This window comes from Eurypyga helias, unplaced genomic scaffold (genome assembly GCF_000690775.1).
Source record: "Eurypyga helias isolate BGI_N326 unplaced genomic scaffold, ASM69077v1 scaffold42632, whole genome shotgun sequence".
Lineage (NCBI taxonomy): Eukaryota > Metazoa > Chordata > Aves > Eurypygiformes > Eurypygidae > Eurypyga > Eurypyga helias.
This window is the reverse complement of record NW_010234899.1, coordinates 331-21,354: the sequence shown is the minus strand read 5'-3', so window position 1 is coordinate 21,354 and position 21,024 is coordinate 331. Positions and strand designations below refer to the sequence as shown.

Below are 21,024 nucleotides of genomic sequence, written 5' to 3'. Positions count from 1 at the left end.
CGGGCGCGGCTGTCACGGAGCGCTTCCTGGGGCGCCTCGGCAGAGGCCCCGGCAGCCTCGGGAAGCAGCGTTGCGGGTGCGTGATCTCAGAACCGTCCGGGTTTAATTACCTGGGAGAGCTGTAAAAGTCTTTGTGAGCCGTCTTTCTTGGGGTTTTACCAATAAATTCTCTTTTATGGTTTGAATCGTGAGATGTGAATTCTCTTGTATTCGTCTTTATTGTAAAAGGTGTAGCTGGTTTTTTTTAAGATGCTGTTGTTTCGTGAAGTTGTTTACGGTAGGATCGAACATCTGAGTGATGTTGGGATTTTCTGTTAAGTGCTCTGGGGAGCACCTCAAGGTAACGAACAGATGGGTCACGTGATGCGAAGCAGACTGTCTCAGCTGTTGGGAAATCTCTGCAGAGCTGTTCTGAAGACCTTGTGGTCACTTGGTTTTGATGGTCTCAAATCGACACGGGACTTTCGTTGTTTTCAAAGGGAAGAGTCTTTATTTCAAGCTTATGTGGCTTTTGAAAATATGGAGATAATCATAGAATGGTTTGGGTTTAAGGGACCTTAAAGACCATCTAGTTCCAACCCCCCTGCCATGGGCAGGGACACCTTCCACTAGACCAGGTTGCTCCAAGCCTCATCCAGCCTGGCCTTGGACACTTCCAGGGATGGGGCACCCACAGCTTCTCTGGGCAACCTGTCCCAGTGCCTCCCCACCCTCTCTGTGAAGAACTTCTTCCTCATGTCCCATCTCCATCTCCCTCTTTCCATTTAAACCCATTTTCCCTTGTCCTGTCACTGCAGGCCCTTAATCATAGAATCACAGAATGGTTTGGGTGGGAAGGGACCTTAAAGATCATCTAGTTCCAACCCCCTTGCCATGGGCAGGGACACCTGCCATTAACATTAATGTTAATGTACATGCAGTCTTAGTGCCTTGATGACCTTTTTATCCTCTGAAAAAGTACCAGTGTTGCTGATGTATACTGCAGATACCATACTGGTTTCCATTACTAAGTCACTGTTAAGCTTTTTAAAACTGAAATTAATGTTTGAACTTTTGTTTTAATAGCCATGCAAGAAACGGCGAGAGGAAGATACTTCTGCAAAAACTATCACAAGATACTTTTCACCATTAGCGAAGCCAATGGATAAGGTGTTGTCACTACCAAAACCCAACAATATCTTGGATTATTTTAAAAAGACGTCCGTAACTGAGAAAGCTACGTTACCAGTTGTAGCTGGAGAAAGTAAAACGCAGTTGGCTGCTGCTGACGACGACTGTAGGTCATCTTTAAAACCATCTTTAAAGCGTAAGAGGAAAGGAAAGAGAGTTAAATTAAATAATACCCTAAGAGAGATAAAAGAACCTGAGAATGAGCATGAAATAGAAATTATTAGTGACAACAGCAGAGAAACAACAGGACTGAAACAAGACAGTAATGATCTTATTGCCACTTGTACTTTAGTTGACCAAAAATGTGTCCAAGAATTAGCAGAAGATAACATGCAAAGAGAGGACTTCTCAAATGCTGTCATCTGCAGAAAAAATACAAAGAAAGTTGGTTCTGAAGTAAATGGAAGAAGAACTAGGATAAGAAAATCGAGGAAAAGGAAGCACAAAGTAAATGTGGATTTATCTGAAAGTTTTTCATGTGAAAACCAGGTGAATGAAAAGTGTAAAAAGGAAACTGAAGAAAAGAAGAAAATTGCATTATCTACAGCAGCAGAGTGGGATGTTACTGTTAGTGACTCCAGTTTTGAAGTTCATACGGATGTTAACTCATCACAGGCAAATAGCAGTATAATAACGGTGTCGTTTGAGGACTTCTTGAAGAGTCAGGGAGAAAATGTAGATCAGATTGAAGAAGACACAAATCCAACAATGGACAGTTCTGCTACAGCAAATGAAATGGACAAAAGTGATAATATTAGCGACTCAGAAAAGTGTGAGGAATCTCAACAGCCACCACTTAGAACAGTAACTGTCCTTGCACAGGTTCATTCCATTCCCCCCAGAGTAGCTTCTTTACAAAAGGAGCAAAAAGGCTCTAGGAGAATTCCTTCCATTTTTTTGAGGCAGAAAGGGTGTGTAGGGGAAAAAGAAAGTAGCCCACCCCTCCTGGACAGTGAACAAGCTGAACAGCTTACTCAGAAAAGAAAATCCAATGTCGTTATTGAGGAAGAAGAATTGGAGTTAGCTGTACTAGAGACTGCCGGGTCAGACTCTCTGAAGACAAAATGCACGCTGGAAGAAAGGCATCAGTTCATGAAGGCATTTAGACAACCAACATCCGATGTCATAAAAAGTGGAGCGAAAAAGGCGCCTGGAAAACAAAAGCAAGCCGTTGGAAAGTCCTCAAAAGAAAAAGAAGGACCTGAAGATGACATCACTTCAAATGAAGGATTAGAAAGTGGACTCCCAGAAGATGATGTGGGCAAATATACGCATTCTCGTCCTGAAAACAATAGCACTAAAACCAAAAGACCTAAAATGTTTCAGAGAAAAGGAAACAGGAGAAGGAAGGCTTCAGAAATGAAGGGAACGAATGTCTCAAATACTAGCAATTATAATGAAGATGAGACTTCAAGAGCTGATGTTCTCACTGAGAAAAACACCTGCCGTGCAAGAATTCCATCAAGTCCGAAAGTGAACGAGTTAAGGAGGAGTTTAAGACAGAAGAAAATCAAAACATCCAAAAATGTTACACCTGAAAAAAACAGGATTAGAGATACTGTTTCTGAAGGTGGATTAAGTGGCTGTCCTTTTCAGACTTCCACACCTAAAGCAAGCAAGCGATCCTTGAGGAAAAGGAACATGTATAAAGCTGAGGTGATCACAGTGCCCTTTGATGGAAACAGCCCGATCAGGTAAATGTCACAGTCTACCTTTTTGTAATTTGTTTTCCCGCAGGTATTTTAAGCGTAAGGCGTAGTTACAAAGGATGGGAATGCCTACCAGAGCTGCATGAAACTGGTCATGTTGGCTAATGCAGAAGAACCAAAGTTGACTCTATAAATGGGTTTGCACTAAAGACATTAAACCAAAGCAAAATCAGACAAACGCTGCCAGCCTGGGGGGTTGCTTCTGTTTGCAGCAGTGTATTTTTAAAGGCTTTTGAAAGTCAGATTGAGAGTGACATTTCCCTTCGTTGGAAAATAATTTCATAATACTGTTTTTTCCCTAATTAGAATGAGGTTTACACGTATCAGTGCGACTACAAAACCAAGCAAAGCTGAAGCAATGAAAAATGAAGAGTTTAACTCCCAAAATGTGAAGGTAGTCTTTGTAACAGTTTGTGTTTCCATGTTTTTTTCATTTGTCATGAGCATATAATTGTGTTAATGTTCAGTATTATGGGATAGTCTCATGTAAGACAATCTGACAGTTCTCAGATGCCCTATGAAAAGAGCATATTCCTGTGATTTAAGATAGAATTTGAGATAGTTTCTCATAGTTGTTTTACCTTAGATTGTAAAATATGTTTTATTAGTGCAGATGGACTTTTCATAACAGAAAAATCCAATAAAATAGTATGCTGATGTTCTGCAGGCTCTCAGGATGGGACATAGTGTTTGGGCATAGCAGAACTGCTTATGCTTAAGAATGTCACTGCCCATATTTTGTTGGTGTTGTGGATAAATTGGAGGATCCCCTTGTATGGCTCTCGCTCCCTTTTGAGAAGTATTTGTGTCACCTTGGCTTGCTCCTCCTTTCCATTCCCTCATCTTCTTTTTTGATAAGGATAAAATTTTATAAGTATCATACGCTTTTATGAATGTGAGAGGCTACATTAATATGTGAAATACTTATCGAAAATATTACGGTTAATTGCTGGTTATTTTGGACTTCGTTAACAGATGAGCTCTTCAAAAAACATATCGAAAGCAAAACAGCTGGTTGAAAAAGCAAAGGCTATACGGTATAATCGATCAAAGGTTAATGACGACGTGCCGACTCCTGTGAGGCGCTCGTCCCGACAGCGAGCTCTTGCTGAAAAGAAAAATCTACAAGAAAGTGAAGTAAGCCTGTATACTTTGTAGGGGGAAAAATTACTTCCATGTTTTTTGTGATTCATTTAAGCAACAGAAATATTTCTGTCTGGCGGAGATTTGTTTAAAGAATCAAATGAGGTAGATACCGATGCAGTGTTATGGCACATGTCAAATAGGAATGTAACTGCCAGGCATAGGCTGGAAAACTCACCCTAACGCAGATCTACAACATGAAGCAGGTGGTCACGCTTCAGAAGTGACGGTTTCTCTTTTCTGATGGACAGCAAGGTCTATGATTTAGGCTTTTAAATTTAGCTGAGAGTAATCCTGGCCTTCGGTTATATATTGGAGATCTTATTCTGTGTATTATTTCCTACAGACAAGAGTAACAAAAGTATTGTTTAATCTTCAAATTGTATTTGCTAATTTCTAAGCACTCTCGCAGTTTCTTCGGTTTCCTCAGTACTGATCACTAATTGTGGTGTTAATAAAGGAGAAAATGTGTTTCTTTTCATATTTTATTTTCTTTCTCTCCAGGACTCAGTAGTAATTTTAGATTCAAGCCTGAGTAATGCTACTACTACGGTGCAGAATGTGAAGCAAAAGAATCTTCGGAGTTTAAATGATGTTTTGGGGAAGAAGCCTAAAAACTTGAAGGTTGCGAAGAAAAATGGTATTTGGGGTTTACTGAATGTGTTTAATTTTTATTACAGTGATAAGAGAAAATAACAATATTTATAAAGCTGCCTTTGCAGTACCTTCATCTTCTGATTTTTTTATTTTTGTTTAATTTTAATATAATACTCAAAAGTATACCTTTTCTGATATGAATCAGTAGTGCAGAGGTTATTTACATGTGCTGCTCTGTTTTTTTTTCTTCAGTCAGGGAAAGCTACGTTTGAAAAAGTGTCATGGTTTGTTGTCCTTTAATTTACGGGCTGGGGTGCGTGTGAGTGTGTTTTGGATTATAACAGAAAATAATGCCTGTAGTGATAACTGTAGTGCTGAAATAAAACTGTAATGAGTTTTGTTAAAATACTCAGCTTTCCCTTAAGGAGGTTCCCTAATGTTATTAAACGGAACCTACAGATATTGAACAGAGAAGGAAGGTTCGAATCCTGTATCAGTGCTACTCTAATCAAGAATTATTTTGTTTTCTGTTTGAAGGAAAACTGGGTTATCGACCTTCCTTCCGAGGCAGAAATGCTCAAAACTCTGCAGCTGAACCAATTGTCATCTTTGATGAAAGCAGGTCAGTGCTCAAGATTGCAGGTGCTTAAGAATCAAAATGTGTTTCAAGGTTACTCCACTAGTCTCTCTGTTTATAAACTGAAATACACTTATCGAAATGTGATATAAATGTTGGTGGGTTTTGATACGGATCAGTATGTTAATCTGCTTGCAAAATTTGGGGGTTTTTCAAAAAGTTCCTCAACCATTGTTGAGCCATCTTAGATGGTTGAAAATGTGATGGCTGATTAGGAAGAAATCCTAACTTGTGTATAAAATTACAAAACCAAAGAGAATTATTTTTTTATTAGCATCCCTATTCAAAATTAAATGTAAACTTGCACTTTTCCCAGACTATTTCTCACTCGTGTGTAGAAGTGAATGTGATTTAAATTCTGTTGTAAGCCTTACATGGTTGGTAGTTCTAATGATATTTATTTTTTTCATTAAAGCCAAGATGCATCTGAAAATTCTCAAGACGATGATCAGTTCAGAGCAAAACGTGAATTCTTGATGAGTGGATTGCCAGAATCACTGAAAAGACAGATTGCAAAGAAAGCAGCGGCAATGGAAGCGTACTCTCTTGCAAGTTCATGTTTTAAGACTGTTGTCCATGTACAGCAGAAGGATGACTGTAAGCTTTTCAGCCATTGTCTGAATGTACATAATTTCTAGTAAATCTGGGCAGGAAGGGAAAAAGTTGAACAGCACAACGTGCTCTTATGACTGCAGTAACTGGTAGTTCCCTCTTGGTTTGTGTCACAGTAAGAAAACAAAACTTACAAGTTTCCAGAGAGATGTTTTTGAGGACACAATTTACAAATTCAATCGATGCTGAAGTAATATATATATTTATGGGTGAAGATGCAAAATTCTTAATATTGAATCAAAAAAGTGAGTCTCTCAAGTTCCAGGGTGGAGAAGACAGGTCGTGTTGGACTGATAGGGGCAGAAACCTTCTGACAAAGGCAATCTCAAAAGAGAAAAGACCATCCCACTTCTTCCCGCTAAGTGGGGGTTTGTGCTACAATGTGCTTATGAAAGGGCATGACAGAAAAGCAGAAGGTGGAACAGCACTTAGCAGAGTCTATATGACAAACCAGCCAATAAACAAACAGAAACCTTGGTGAGCGCCAGTCCTACGCAGTCCCAGTGAGGGCACAGGCTCTTACTTAGAGCAAGCACAACCCAGGAGCAACTTACTGGAAAAGTGTTGTAAGCAAGAAAGTGCCAGTTCTGCTTGCGGGAGGTGGAGTTAATAAAGATAAAAGGTTGATGCAGTAAGTTAAATAAGCTTGGTTTTGACATGGTAATGCTGTAGCTAAAAGAGCGTTTACACCTGTTTTACTGTGGGATGGTTTTGTCTGTGACTGTCTCTCTTGTATTAACAAAAATTTCCTCTTGTTTTGGTTTTGGTGGGGATTCTTTTTTAGGTTATCCAATGTGGAAATTGAAATCACCATCGTGTCCGCTATTAACTAAGCTAAGGAGACAGAACACTGAAGTCACTGATGTCACAAAAATCACTCTCTCGCTTGGTGAATTTTCCACTGTGAATTCAAAACCAACTGGAAACTGTTCTGCACCTGTGGTTAGTACTGTAAAACAGGGGCTTGTGTTACAAGAAAAATGGAAAGAAAGTTGAAGTTGTTTTGTTACTTGTTACAAGTTTGAATCTGGGTCAGTCCTGGGTTTTGTTTTGTTTTTTTTCCTTGTGTGTTATTTACCCATTCTGCATCATAACATTAGGCAACTCTCAAGGCTCTCTCTTAATCTCTGGGTTTAACAAGACAGCTACCAACTTCAAATTGTGCAAAACTGTCACTGGTGTTCTGTGTAACATTTTCTATTAATAATTCTGCGTGTGTGTGTGTTACAGCTTTCTGGCCACCGACCAGTTTTTCATGATACGTTCAAGAACAATTTGCTAGATGAGATCATGTCTTCTAATTCCCAATTTCCTGTGAGAAAATACTTCTGCAAGTTTCTGAAAAAGCAAACAGAACGGCTGGTTTTTGAAAACTGTGTACAAGGTTAGTAAACTACATAGGGAAAAATAAACACCCACTCACACGCTCTCAGACATAAAGCCACTTGAAATTTCCAGAAATGGAAATACTGTTGTTGGAAGGAATATTGTTTTTGGAAATAGATTTGTCCTCAAGTTTTTAAGTCATTTTGAGGAATTTGCTCAAGTGTGGCTTAAAGGAATGTATGGGTTTAATTGGGCATAGCTTGACATTTTAAAAGGACGTCTTTTCTTTTTTCCTTAGAAAGCAGGGATGGCACTGCGAGTTCTGAGGTAAATCAGAAAAGTTCTGACAACTGGAAGGAGACTAAGAGGAAAAGGAAAGAAACAGAAGACCACAAATCAAAAAGAAGAAAACAAATTGACGGTACAGAAACTGAAATAAAATCCAGGGTTTCTAGGAACCTTATTTCTCCTGTTTCTGGGGGAAAACAAGCAGAGACAGGACAAGCCTCGCATTTGGGAAAAAACAAGGCCCAGAAACAAGAAGTTATGACAGAAGAAACTGAACATTTATCAGAGCCAAATGCGCTTTCAGGTAACTTGATTTCCTGTCTGATTTTAATTCCCTTTGCACTGAGGGAGTGTATATGTGATTTATGTCACCATTCCACTGTGATGCAAAAATTATATCTAGTCTTCTACTAGACTTGATCAACTCTTTTGTATGAAGAACTAGTTAAAAATGGATAACCTATTTTTTTCTGTAGGTGTCGAAAAGGAAGACATGCTCTGGACAGAAAAATATCAGCCCCAAGATTCCAGTGAACTTGTAGGAAACAAGAAAGAAATTGAAAGGCTACACAGGTCGGAAGTGGGAGCATGGATCCATTCTTGCAATAACTCAAAACATTGTATTACTTGATTATGCTCAGAGAAGCAGAGTCAGTTATTTTACACTATGCTTGAATAACACTTAGAGTTTACTTTAGTGGCCTTTTGGTTTACTTGTGAAAAGTTGCAGAGACCGTCAGTTGGTGTGAATGACCTTTTGGCTGTCGTTTCTTTTACAGAAATACCTCAGTAGCACATGTGGTACAAAACAAAAACACACATGAAATGCTACGTTAGGCTGTGGAATAGAATGAAATACTGAACTAACTAAAGCCCTTACAATCTGAGTAAAAAAATATTTTGGTTGGGTTATTTGAGCTTACACTATGAACAAGAGAGGGCAACTTGCCAGTGCTTGTCTGTGGTTCCCTACAGGCATGCCTCATCCTGAACTTCATGCACTGCCTCTGCTTTTGACCGTGTCTTAGCGCCCAAGTCCATCTAATTCATTGTGCTTTCAGTTACATTCTCCGTGTGAGTTTAAGCTGTTGTTGTGGCTCTTAAGCAGAATTTAAAGATCCATCTGACAACCAACACTGAGCTGTGAATGATAAAGCATGTTTCACAGTTTTCGTTTGCAAAGTGACTTGTTTTTATGTCAGTCACCTAATAGAACGGATGGTGAAAAAAGAATCTGTTTTTACAAAAGAGTCAAACCCTGAACAATGTTTGGTGGTTTTTTTAATCTGAAAGGACTTGCTAAGTTCCTGAGAGGGAAACAAGTGGCTGACATCCCCTGGTTTTATGTTCTGCTCCATCTGAATTTGGTTCACTTATTCAGTAAGTTTGAATTTTTTGTTCTGTTCCTTCTTTTTATAGCTGGTTAAAAGAATGGAAAAAAAGAGCTGATTGGGAAGAAAAAAGAAATCAGAAAAGGGAAAAGGAGGACAAAGAGCATCAAGGTGCTGATAGAATTAAAAATAATATATAACTTCTTTTTGTTAAAGTTGGGAGAAAAATGACATGATTTTACAGTGACTTGAACAGTCCTTTCTTTTCTTTTAAATAATCCCTCAGATTCTTTGGACAGTCTTGACTTTAAAGATAATGAATCTGATATTGAGGAAGAGACTAGCCTTTGCAATACCGTCCTGATAACTGGCCCACCGGGAGTGGGGAAAACTGCTGCAGTATATGCTTGTGCTCAGGAGCTTGGCTTTAAGGTTTGTGGAGTCCCTTCCTCAGTGCCATTTTTTTTACTTGTAACCAGAGATAGGCATTTGTAATACAAGATGTCTAAAATGTTTTTTTGATGTAAACTAAATACCACTGCAGATATTTGAAGTCAACGCCTCCTGCCAGCGTAGTGGTAGACAGATACTCTCTCAACTAAAAGAAGCTACCCAGTCTCATCAAGTGGACAAAAAGGGTGTTAATGCACATAAGCCTTGCTTTTTCAACAGCTGTAGCAGTGCCAAGTCACCAAGTAAGTTTCATGGTGATATCTGGGGTTGGTTGTTGGTATTTTTGGTTTAGGGTGGTTTGTTTTGGGGTTGTTTTGTGGGTTTTTGTTTTGCTTTTTTGTTTGCTGGGTTGGGTTGGGGTTTTTTTAGGCACTGAATTCTCAAAGAAATCCATTATTTTAAAAAGATAGCAAATTTCAGTTTATTTGGACATAATAAGAAATACTCAATTACTTTACACAACTACATACCAAGTTAAATCATGATTCTTTCTAAATGTCTGACTCGTGATTATCTTACTTCTGTCATGGTGGAGCAAGTGCTACGGCACTTGAAGAGAAGTTGAACAGGAAGCGTTCCCTATAACTGAAGAAAAGTAAAATAAGCAGAAATCAGCACAGTAAACCTGCTCTGTACTAGATACAAACTGGGATTTGCTCGAATTTTGCCTGAGAAATGTCAGTTTCTGATTATGTGTTCAGCTTAATGTAAAATCTATCTTGCAGAAAAAATTTATTCTCCAAAGAAAGTTGTCTCGCCAAGAAAACCTCCACTGTCACCAAAAGGAGCAGGATTAAAACGAAACTTGCCCCCTAAAACACTTGCAAACTATTTCAAAATTTCTTCCAAACGTAAAGGTAATGATGGAGCAGTAACATCTCAAGAGAAAAATAAAGGTAGGCATCACTCTTTAATGATTAGCTACCTTTGGAGACGGAAATGCTACTCTATACGTAAAGAGCAGAGAAGGCTTAATACACTTCAACTGCCAGCAAGAGTTACTTAGTGCACTTAACTGCGTAGGAAGTAGTGATTGCTCTGTATTGCAGGAGAGTCAGCTAGGGCACAGACTATCTGAAGTTCAGGAGGCTTTCCTTTGCTGTTTTGTTTGAATTTTTTTCAGAGCATTTAGGTAAGAGAAGATAAAATTTCTCTCTAGAAAAACACACCTTTATACTAACTCGGTGCCTGCGTCAGGTTGGTGTGGAATGGTCATTGTGCTAGGTGGCGTGTGTGTGTGTGGATATATGTATCAAAATTACTGCCACAGAATTAAGAGGTCCTGTAAAGCCAGTAAATATTTGATGATGGAGTGTGGATTTTAATGCCTAGAAAGGCACACTGAAACCTTAAATCTTTTAGTATTGGAAGAAGGTATGTTTCCAAATGTTTCTTGGGATCAGGAAGCCTTAATGACAGGTATTTAGGAAGGAGATAATATATTTGGACAATGAGTATTCTTGCACGGATGGTACAGAGGAATGCATGAGCCAAGTGCTGGGCAGAACTGGGGTAATCACGTCTAGCCCTTGTCTTTTCGAGCAATCATACTGCATTGTCTTGAAGGACTTACCTATGCCGTGCCCCCCCGGCGCTGTAGGTCACAAACTGGTTAGGTGCAGAATTAATCTTACCAAGTTGGCCCTTCACCAAACACTGCTGAATTCCCAGCACATTTCGTGCAACTTCTCTTCACCGAGACATCACAAAAAGGATGTGGGTCAGATTTCTAAGGTTTTGTGTCAGTGTAGATATTCCGAAGCAGTTTGCACTTGGGGTGGTTTTGAAGCCAGTATCTAGAATGCATATTAAATGGTTTTGGTCCTCCTTTGCTTCCTGCTTGATTATTCACTCATGTGCAGGTGATCTTCAGAATTCGTGTGAAGAAAAGAAAGATGCTCAGATCAAGTCAATAAACAAAGCAGAAGAAGGAGAACACAACAGAAAAAGTGCAACGTCTCTCATTCTTTTTGAAGAGGTAAAATTCACGTGGAACACTGATGTGAGCAGTGCCCTTTAGTTATTTTTAACTTTTTTCCCCTTCCTTCTTGAGACTTCTAGGTAGGCTCAAGTGTGAGGATTACCAACTTCAACATTACTTCAATGTGTAATGACTTCATCCTCGTTAATTTTTTTTTTTAAACATAGATCATTGTTTTTCAAAATTCTTTTAAAATACAAAGAAACTATCATCTACCGACAGCTGTTCACTGTTGGAACAGTGCAGGATTCTGCTAATTTAATTCCTTTGATTATGTCAAAAGTGTTGGTTTACAATTCTACACTCCTTCCGTGTACTGAGACACTTCAGAAGTCACCAGTGACACCCCAGTCAATACCTAATAATGTCTTAGCCCCCATCAAATTTTCCTTTTCTTTAACCTTTTGCCCCAAAATGTCTTTGAGTCTAAAACTAAGAATACGAAATTGCAGCCAAGACTGTCACTTTAAGTAAAGAAAGGAGGTATAGTAAGGTTACCCTCTGTGGGTTGATCCTACAGATGACTGGTGCGATTCTATTGAAAACACCAGACTTCAGAAGCCACCTGGAGATGGTCCTGGGCAACGTGCTGTAGGTGACCCAGCTTTGGCAGGGGGTGGACACTTCGATCTCCAGAAGTCCCTTCCAACCTCAACCAGTCTGGGATTTTGCCCTCTTCAGCACAGCAGACTGTGATCGAGGTGGTGTGAGCTGTACCTGAAGCCTGCGTGCTGGCACGGCCCTGCCCGTTGAAGAAATCTCTGACTCAGTCGTTAGCAGCATGGCTGCATTCACAGCTTGTAGCTATTGCTAAAGCTATTGATATTCTGTGCTTCATTTGTTTTCTGTAGGTAGATATAATATTTGATGAAGATGTAGGATTTCTAAGTGCAATAAAGACATTCATGGCAACTGCGAAGAGACCTGTAATTCTTACTACCAATGGTGAGTAGTGTTTGTTACAGCAATTAGGCTTTACCAGCACAAGAGCCTTTTCTAATAAGATGGTTTAAATGGTGATGGTTGAATGCAGCTCCTGAACGCACAGTTAAATCTGTGGAGACTAAAGCAAGGATTTTAGTATTTGGATAAAGATACTGGCTGATCTAATGGGTAAAGTAAATAACTAGCTTTGAACACATCGTCACAGTTCACTGTTCTTTCTTTATTATATAGATCCAACATTCAGCTTAATGTTTGATGGCTATTTTGAAGAGATCAACTTTAGAACCCCTTCCTTGGTAAGTCTGTGTTTGGGAATGCAGACGTGTCCTAAGCAAGTAATTGTCAGCTAATTTAAGTTTGAAGTTTAAATATTGGCATAGGACAAATTAAAAATTGGTATATTTATCTGATGTAATATATCTGCTTCATCAGAAGACTAGGGGTTTGGAGTTTATGCAGGGATGTGTAGGGTGTATTTATCTTTACATGTGAAGGGTGGGGTGTTTCTACTAGCATGGAAGATTTTCTAAGCCATTTAGTATTTCAGAGAATTACAATAAAAACATCACTTCATCACTTAATTTTAGTTTACAGCATGTAGTAAATCTTTTCAGAGATGATTAATAGTTTTGATCCGAAGACTGCCAGTATTGGTTCATTTGTTAAAAAGTGTAGGATTTACTCCAGAAATATTATGGGTTATTCCTTTAATGTAAACACTAGTATTCTGTATAGCAAATTGTTTTATTTGCGGCCATGTATTATATGAAAAACCTAAATAAATCGGATTCAGAAGGCACTAACTTTTGAGAGGGGGATTTTTTTTTTTTTTTAATGTGAAATAACAAATATTTTGTGCTACCAGACAATTTCAGAGTTAAAAGAAAGAAAAACCTTTAAAGTTAATTTAGTTCCCTAAAACCTGCTCGCTGGTGATGAGGAGTGAGGTGTATGTGGCTTTAGGAACATAAGCAGAATATGTGTGTTGTTTTTAACGAGTAGAATTTCTAAATTTAACCTAGTTCTCTACTCAGGTTTGGTGTCCCGCTTTTCTGTAGAGGTTTTAATGTAACTGTGATGTAATAAACTCATCTTCTGTATTAAAAGGAAAACTGTATTGCAAGCATAAATAGAATCATTTGCTTCTGTTGCAGTCTGAGTTGTTTTCAGTGGTCTCTGTCTGACTTTGGTTTAGATGAATGCTGCTAGCTATCTTCAAGTGCTGTGCCTGGCCGAGAATCTACGGACCGATGTAAAAGACTTGGCTGCTCTCCTAAACACAAATAACTGTGATATCAGACAAAGTGTTCTCTACTTACAATTTTGGGTTAGAAGTGGAGGTGGCTGCTTGAAAGACAAATACTTGGCACATCATGGTAGGTTGATGTAATTTAAAAAAATAATAATTCTCTACCTTAACATGAATTTGATTAAATCGAACCATTCTTAAACATTTATGAAGAGATGGTAGCTTTGTGTAAGACCCCTAAACGTTTGGGTAGGGTTTGGGGGTGTAGTGGGTTGGTTACTTCAGAGCCTTGTGTATTTGCATAAGGAACCAGAAGTTTGATTTCCATTGCAAATTTATTACTCATCATTACAGTACTTAATTCTCTCCCTTTCCCCTGCTGAGTAGCAAAACTGGGCAAAGCAGGGAACCAGCAGTAGTTTCCCTTCGCCGCACGAGTTTGTGGTTATCCAGTTAGTTGAGTTGTAGGTAATTCCCCTGGAAGAAGTAGAACTGACAGAACACTGACAGCTAGCAAGCAGGCAGCAAGGGTAAGAACCTGGTCCCAAAGGATACAGGGAGAGGGTCCTCAGCGAGTGTGGGTGTGGGAGCGAGTGACAGAGACTAGCGGAGTAGAACAGGAAGAGACTATTTCAGGTGGCTACTTGGAAAGAAGGGAGAGTGGGCAGCTTGGCAATGCTTAAAGAAATGAAATTGGGTTGATGGATGGGGATGAGTAATTTCAGTTGCCATATTCATTCAGAACTGCAACAAGAGGTGACAGTTACGGTATCCCTCACAAAAGGAATTGAGACAGAGAGGAGAAAAATCAATTCCGTGATGCAATTTGTTCCTTCTGAAGTAAAGCATGTTATCTTTGTGCAGGAGGAGATGACACAAATAAAGCAGATCACTTAATTCATTCTGAAAAGGCTACTGATTCCAAGACGGATTTTTCCCAAGTTGATGCACGTCTTCAGGAGTTTCCAAAATGTGATACAGGCTGTGTAGAGACACTGCTTGGCCTTAAGAATATCCTGTTGCCTTCAGAAGACTTGTTTACATTTCTTAAGGTACCTTTGTAGTTGACTAGCTAATACTTTTGACTGACTGCCAGATAACTGAGTGTAATCATCACTATGAATAGCATCTTCTTAGAGGCAAATCCCTCTGAAAAGGTTTGTTGTAGAAATGAGGGAATTCTGTTGTTAGTAAGCAAAAGCTGAACCCGAGCAGTGGCCTTCAACTGAAGGAGTCCCTCACCCCGTGAACACAAAGCCAGGAATATGAGATTTCCTGTAATCATTTTTTTAAAAGTTAGTGTTATTAATAAATCTTTCACAATTACTATTTTACAGCACAAGATCACAACCATGGAGAAATGGAATAAGTTGATGCAGCTTCTCACAGAATTCCAGATGAAGCAAGTGGATTTTATATATAGTAATCTTGAACTTATTCTTCCCTTACCAGTGCATGTTCTTTCAAACCCATCTGAAACCTCTAACTCTGTACATGAAAGGACTACCATAGTTTCTTCAAAAAGCAGATCTACTAACAGTTTTTGCTCTGGAAAACGTAGCCCTGGAAAAAAATCTAAAAAGACAAAGAAGCAGAAAAGGCTTGATGTGTTGGATGACAGTGACTTATTTGATAGTGGACTGAACTATTCAGCTGAATTCATAACTTTGTCATCAGACACTCCTACATCATCTGCTGAAGTGAATAAAAAGGAATCAAAATTGTTGATGAATAAAGAAGAAAAAGAAATGAAAACTAAAAGCTCAGCAGATGAGAAGAGGTCTGCTCTTGTTTTCCAGTGTCTGAATTCACTGACTGAATTTGTGGAGAACATGTCTTTCTTGGACTGCTGTGTAAACACCTACACCAAGGAGCCACTGGAGTTTTCGAAAGATGAAGGATTTAATTGGACAAATGGCAAAATCAAAAATGGTCTTTCTGATGAATTCAGTATAGAAAATACTGATTGGTGGAGCTCCTGGAGCTGTAGTGAAATAAAGGCAGCTATTGAAGCACTCAGTTTTAACAAATGTTCTGTTAATATTTCACAAAACTTAGAATCCTCTTTGAGTACCAGTAAAACACCTGAAAGTGATCAACTGGAGGGACTGACTTTGCATATTTCAAACTCAAGAAATCATGTGTCCTTCAGTCAGTCGGCTGATTCAAGGTAAGACTTTGCTAATATTTCTGGAATATAATGCAGTTATTTGTCAGGAAAAATGTTTTGCGGGGTGTAGGGCTGTTTCAGATAGTATGTGTCATTCATACCGATGTGAATGTTGTCAGTATGCCTCAAAACACTGGAGTATGTTGTTATTTTGCTTGTATAAGCTTAAATTAACTGCTTGGCAGTCTCTGCAAAGAGTGACTTTTCTTGTTTGAATTCCTTCACTATAATGTTGCTCAGGAATGGTAGCCTCAATGTAGTTTGTCTACCTTAAAAACAAACAGACAAACACCACCACCACCACCAAAAGAATAACAAAAATTTAAAGGAATGGCTTTTTCAAGACTGTGAAATGGGCTGAAATAGCTTCTGTAAGTACTAGACAGGCATGTTTTTCCTCCAGTGCCTGGTCGTATTGAGCCTGTACTAAATGCGTAGGTGTTGCTTGGTGAAGGCCTAACAGTTCAGAGCAAAATTACTGCAGGTGTTTGGAGTAACTTATGCTATCAAAGAATAACCTGTATTATATTATAAAATATCAAAGAATCTAAACCTGTAGCAGCAATATATAGGAGACATGGGTTTAATATACACAAGTGAAATGGGCATAATGGGTGAGTAAGAACTGTTCAAGTGTCTGAATAGGAAAATGGGTCAGACTCATTTCTGTAGGTCAGCACCCAGAGGAGCAATGGTTCCATGGATCCAGCCATCTAACCCGTGAGCAGGTTTGGCCAGTATATCAGGAGCCGTAATGGGATCTGGTCTTGACAATCTGGCAAATAGCAGTCACGTGGCACTCTATTTTTGAAGACCACAGATGCGTTGTTACGTTGCCTGCCTGTAGCAAACCTCACATACGTAGTTAGATCGTGACGACCTCTCCAGGCTCGTCTTCATAGTTAAGAGCATTGGCCAAACAAATGACTGTCCCCTCCTGTTTCTGTCTGAGTGCAGCTTTGTGATGCTGTGTAGGCAACATGTGATTGGAAGCTGCAGGCATCTAATCCATTGGGATGCAGTTTTGGACATCCGTGTGTTTACCAGTGTGTTTTTAACAAGAAAGTAAAGCTTTGTTCTCCATTTTAGCATTCACAAAAAAGCACAGAAGAGGCTGGCAGTCGCCAGAACTGTATTTTCCAGAAGCCCTTCAAACCTGGGTAATAAGCAAGCCAGCATACTTGAATACCTCCCCACCCTTCGCAGTATCTGCAGGTCTGAGAGGCTTAAAGAGCAAGGGAAGACTAAAAGAAGGTAAGTTTTGGTTTTCCTAAATCTTGCCACATTTTGATATATGAGGTAGTTAAAGAATTTTAATAAAATATTTTGTCAAAAAATTCTAGACAAAGGTGAACATTTGCCTCTCCAAATAACAAAAGTATTGCCTCGTATTTGCAAATAAGTTTGTCTCCTTATAGTCACTTTTACTTTTCTTTTGTATAGGTTCTTGCATTACCTTGAAGGGATCCATCTCGAAATACCCAGACAAATGATAAATGGTCTGTCTTTGGACTTCCCTTAAAATTGCTAACGCCAGAAATACCTTGTGCCTAATGGTGGTATTCTCACCATAGTTTGATTTTTATTTTTACCCCATTATTTTATTGTATATTAAGAGCCATTTGTATATTAAATTTCTATAAATATTTAAAATAATGTATATATCTGTCATGATATTGGTCTCCACAACTGAAATGTGGGGGGTTTTGGTGCTTGTCCAGTAAGTGCATTTATAATATTAAATGCACAAACTGATCAACAGGGACTACTTCATACTGCCTCTCTGTAATTCGTGAATTGCCAGCAAGAAGTCCTTTTGTAACAACCAACTGTCACAACTTCCACAGCAAAGTTGGTTTTTGTGAGGAGGCCCTTTTATAAAATAGGCTTGTTTCTGTCTGAATTTGCATTTGGGTGTTTAATAACGGGGTGGGAGGGGGCAGGGAGAGGATGCAGTGAGACTTGTAAAGTGTAAATGACTGAAAACCACTTTTCACAGTAACGACTGGGTAACGAAGTCATTCCAAAGCACTATGCCTCTGTGTACATAGATTTGTATACTTCCATTTTGCTCTGTGCAGCTGTCAGATCTGCATGTTGATCTGCGAAAGAGGTAGATAAATGATTGCTGTCACTCAAGATCTCAGAGATTAGGCAAGATTTTGTAAATAACAATTATTCTAGTGTTACTTTGGTTTCAGTAATATTTAACTACTTGTAGTCTTGTATGCTGTGTTCTATTTTTATACTTCATTTTGTATTTGACAAGAGTTCAGCCTGAATATTTGTGATTGAATCTTTTTATATGACAATAAATTTGTAAGACTTGCTACAATTCTGAATATTTCTGTTGTATGAAAAGTGAGACTCCTAAAACTTGATGTTTTCAGTCCATAAAGATGATGTTTAAGGGCTTTTAAACTGGAAATACTTCAACCATGTTCTTTTCTACCTTTATATTGCAGTCGGACTGTTCCTCTTCCTCAAACTGAGTCAGATTAGTGCCATGCAGTGGTACTCCACTTACCTCAATCTTTCTGTAATAATAAGGAAGGCCATTTTCTAGTACATCCTGTTCTCATCTTATTTTTCATCTCTTAAATATTTCTCATTCCTGAACATCTTTATGAAAACAGTAAGTTATTTTAAGCTTCCACACTGTAAATGATAATCCTTACAGTTTACTGTTTCATTTGCCCAGAATTATCGAATAGGGATGAAATAAAGTGGTGGCTGTTTAAAATCACAAGTGTTGTGTCAACGGTCCAAGCAACTTCTGTACGTTTTTTTTGTAAAAATAAATAATTTTTTAAAAAATGAAATAAGAAGATGTGTTCACTGCTTTGTAAAGGCAGTCTCCATCTAACTGGATTTACTACGTACGTGCGAAACAGGCCCTATAAAGTATTATTACTTTAGGCAATTCATGGGTAATTGGAAAGACACAACCTGGAAAGCAACGGGTGACAACTCACCTCCTTTTGAAGTGAGCTCTCTGGTTCTAATAATGGCCTTAAGAATTCTTTTTTATAGAATCTCCAGGCTGTGGTGTCCGGAAGGAGTCTGAACACATTCACTTGTTGATGAGTGCAATTACCACCTGAAATCAGCTCAGGCTAGTTAGGATGAGAGAGAATCTGTGTGTGATGATTTAACTAGCAGCATGCATCTTTTGTATGCTAGAAGACAGCAGGTTTCCCTGAGGGACGGGCTGGTCCTGAGGAAGAGACATGTGGGGCTGGCTTTGATTAACTTGGCTTAAAAGGAATTGCTTCACAAGATCCATTCCAGTACTGCAGAACGTTTTCCTGCAATAGTTTGGGCCCTGCCTAGCAGAAAACACTTTTTTCTTCAAGAACATAAAAACCAGGTTCAGGCATCTTGACTGAAGGTACCTGGAAAGGAAGAAGACAAAGCTCATGCCTGTGTTCCACCTAAACAAGGAATTCAGCAAAACCAGAAGTAAAAATCCATGGAGTTTCACAATTACTCTGCACCCTGTTCAAGCAGTGGTTATTACTAGGTGTACAATAATTTTAAAACAAAAACCAGCAAACATCTTGTTGAAATCTCAGTTAAGTTTCAAGCTTTTCTCTCTTTTTACTGCAATTCCAATATCGCTTTCAAGAGCGAAAATTATGAAGGTGACGCTTTTCTGCAACCCCCTAAGTAACACAAGCAGGTGAGCCTTAGGTGTGTTCTTGCAAGCAGAGGCTGTGGTGATACCAACGCACAGCAGGAGCATGGAAGGATCCCTTTAAAAGCAAGATTCAGGTTTTTCTAAAAGCCCTGGAACTGGGCAAGATGCGTCTTGAGACCCAAGGGTTGGGAAGGACGTGTCGGGTGCAAGTCACAGGAAGACACTGAAGCTCAGTCACCCAAGTATGACACTAAGACAAATCATGGAGTCCTGACCAATGCCAGAGTTTTTTTGGTGGTGGGTTTATAGGTTGTCTTTGACTATAAATGACCATTTTGCAAATGTCATACAGATTCTCTTTCTTTATTTTGTAGGATTTGTAAGGACACCACAGAATTAAGCTAGCAAAAGGCTTCAGTGTATGGCTGGCAAGAAAATTATCTCTTGGGGAAAATTAAATCTATGCTTACAGTCTAGTATACAGCAGCTCTTAAAGGGTAAGTGCTGAAAAGAGATTTTAGGTAGGTAGCTCAACAACTCAGCTTTTCAGATATTCTGCTGCAGTTTATTTTGTGACCTCACAACATTTAAAAATAAAAGGTACAGTGCTATTGAGTGTCTAAAAGGATAGAAAAAAATGTGCTGGCGCTTTCAACTGATAATAATCTCTAGTTTAGTATTTTGTCATCTGTAAAGTGTTGGCCAAGAAGGCCAGTATGGTCCTGGCCTGCACTAGGAACAGTGGCCAGCAGGACCAGGGCAGGGATCGTCCCCCTCCACTGGACGCTGGTGAGGCTGCACCTCAAATCCTGGGGTCAGTCCTGGGCCCCTCACTGCAAGAAAGACACGGAGGGGCTGGAGTGTGTCCAGAGAAGGGAATGGAGCTGGGGGAGAGTCTGGAGCACAATTCCTGTGAGGAGCGGCTGAGGGAGCTGGGGGTGTTCAGCCTAGAGAAGAGGAGGGTGGGGGAGACCTTATCGCTCTCTACAACTCCCTGAACGAGGGTGCAGAGCGGGGGGGTTGGTCCCTTCTCCCAGGTGCCAAGTGATGGGACAAGAGGGAAATGGCCTCTTGTTGCACCAGGGGAGGTTCAGAGTGGATATTAGGGAAGATTTCTCCACCAAATCAGAGTGGATATTAGGGAAAATTTCTCCACCAAAAGGGCTGTCAGGCATTGGAATGGGCTGCCCAGGGAGGTGGTGGAGTCACCATCCCCGGAGGGATTTAGAAGATGTGTAGATGTGGTGCTCGCGGGGATTTGGCAGTGCTGGGTTAACACTTGGACTTGATCTTAAAGGTCTTTCCCAACCTAAAGGATTCTATGACTAAGTAGCTACACCCTGTTTTCACTTTACGGAACTTTACTAAAGGAGAATTGCATCTTATTGTGCACTATAGCAATGCAAGTGAACTGTGCAAATTAAGTACAACCCGAAACTAGTAAAATGAAAAAAATATTTGAATAGCTCTTAATCTTTAATTAACCTTCTTAAAAACCTTTCCCTCGCTTGGAATTTTTCTCTTTAGTTTCTTTCCTTAGATTAAAAGTCACAGACTTTTTGACACTGGCTTTATCTTGAAAGACGGACATTTTTGTTAGGATTTGCAAATCCTGAAATGCTCCGTTTTCCCCGGGTTGAGTTATGCCGCCAGGTTTTTTCCCATGCAGCACCCGGGGGGTCACACAGCTCCTCACATTCTGCGCTGAGGCTTGCGGAGCCCTGAGGGGAGCCCTGAGGGGAGCCCTGAGGGGAGCCCTGAGGGGAGCCCTGA

At 39.5% G+C, this 21,024-nt stretch overlaps 1 protein-coding gene across 1 annotated transcript; it reads left to right on the top strand.

The window, feature by feature from the left end:
• Positions 1 to 1,065: 1,065 nt before the first annotated feature.
• Positions 1,066 to 17,382, top strand: ATAD5 (ATPase family, AAA domain containing 5; the record flags this gene model as incomplete). The annotated part of the gene is made up of 22 exons (XM_010146587.1): positions 1,066 to 2,864; positions 3,186 to 3,276; positions 3,855 to 4,016; positions 4,527 to 4,662; positions 5,157 to 5,241; positions 5,672 to 5,853; positions 6,653 to 6,810; positions 7,099 to 7,256; positions 7,497 to 7,786; positions 7,959 to 8,055; positions 8,902 to 8,984; positions 9,100 to 9,245; positions 9,358 to 9,508; positions 9,992 to 10,162; positions 11,129 to 11,244; positions 12,099 to 12,192; positions 12,424 to 12,488; positions 13,388 to 13,568; positions 14,306 to 14,493; positions 14,779 to 15,611; positions 16,701 to 16,865; positions 17,055 to 17,382. Coding segments are annotated over 22 exons (5,430 nt in total), but the record flags the coding sequence as incomplete, so codon positions are not given.
• Positions 17,383 to 21,024: the final 3,642 nt, after the last annotated feature.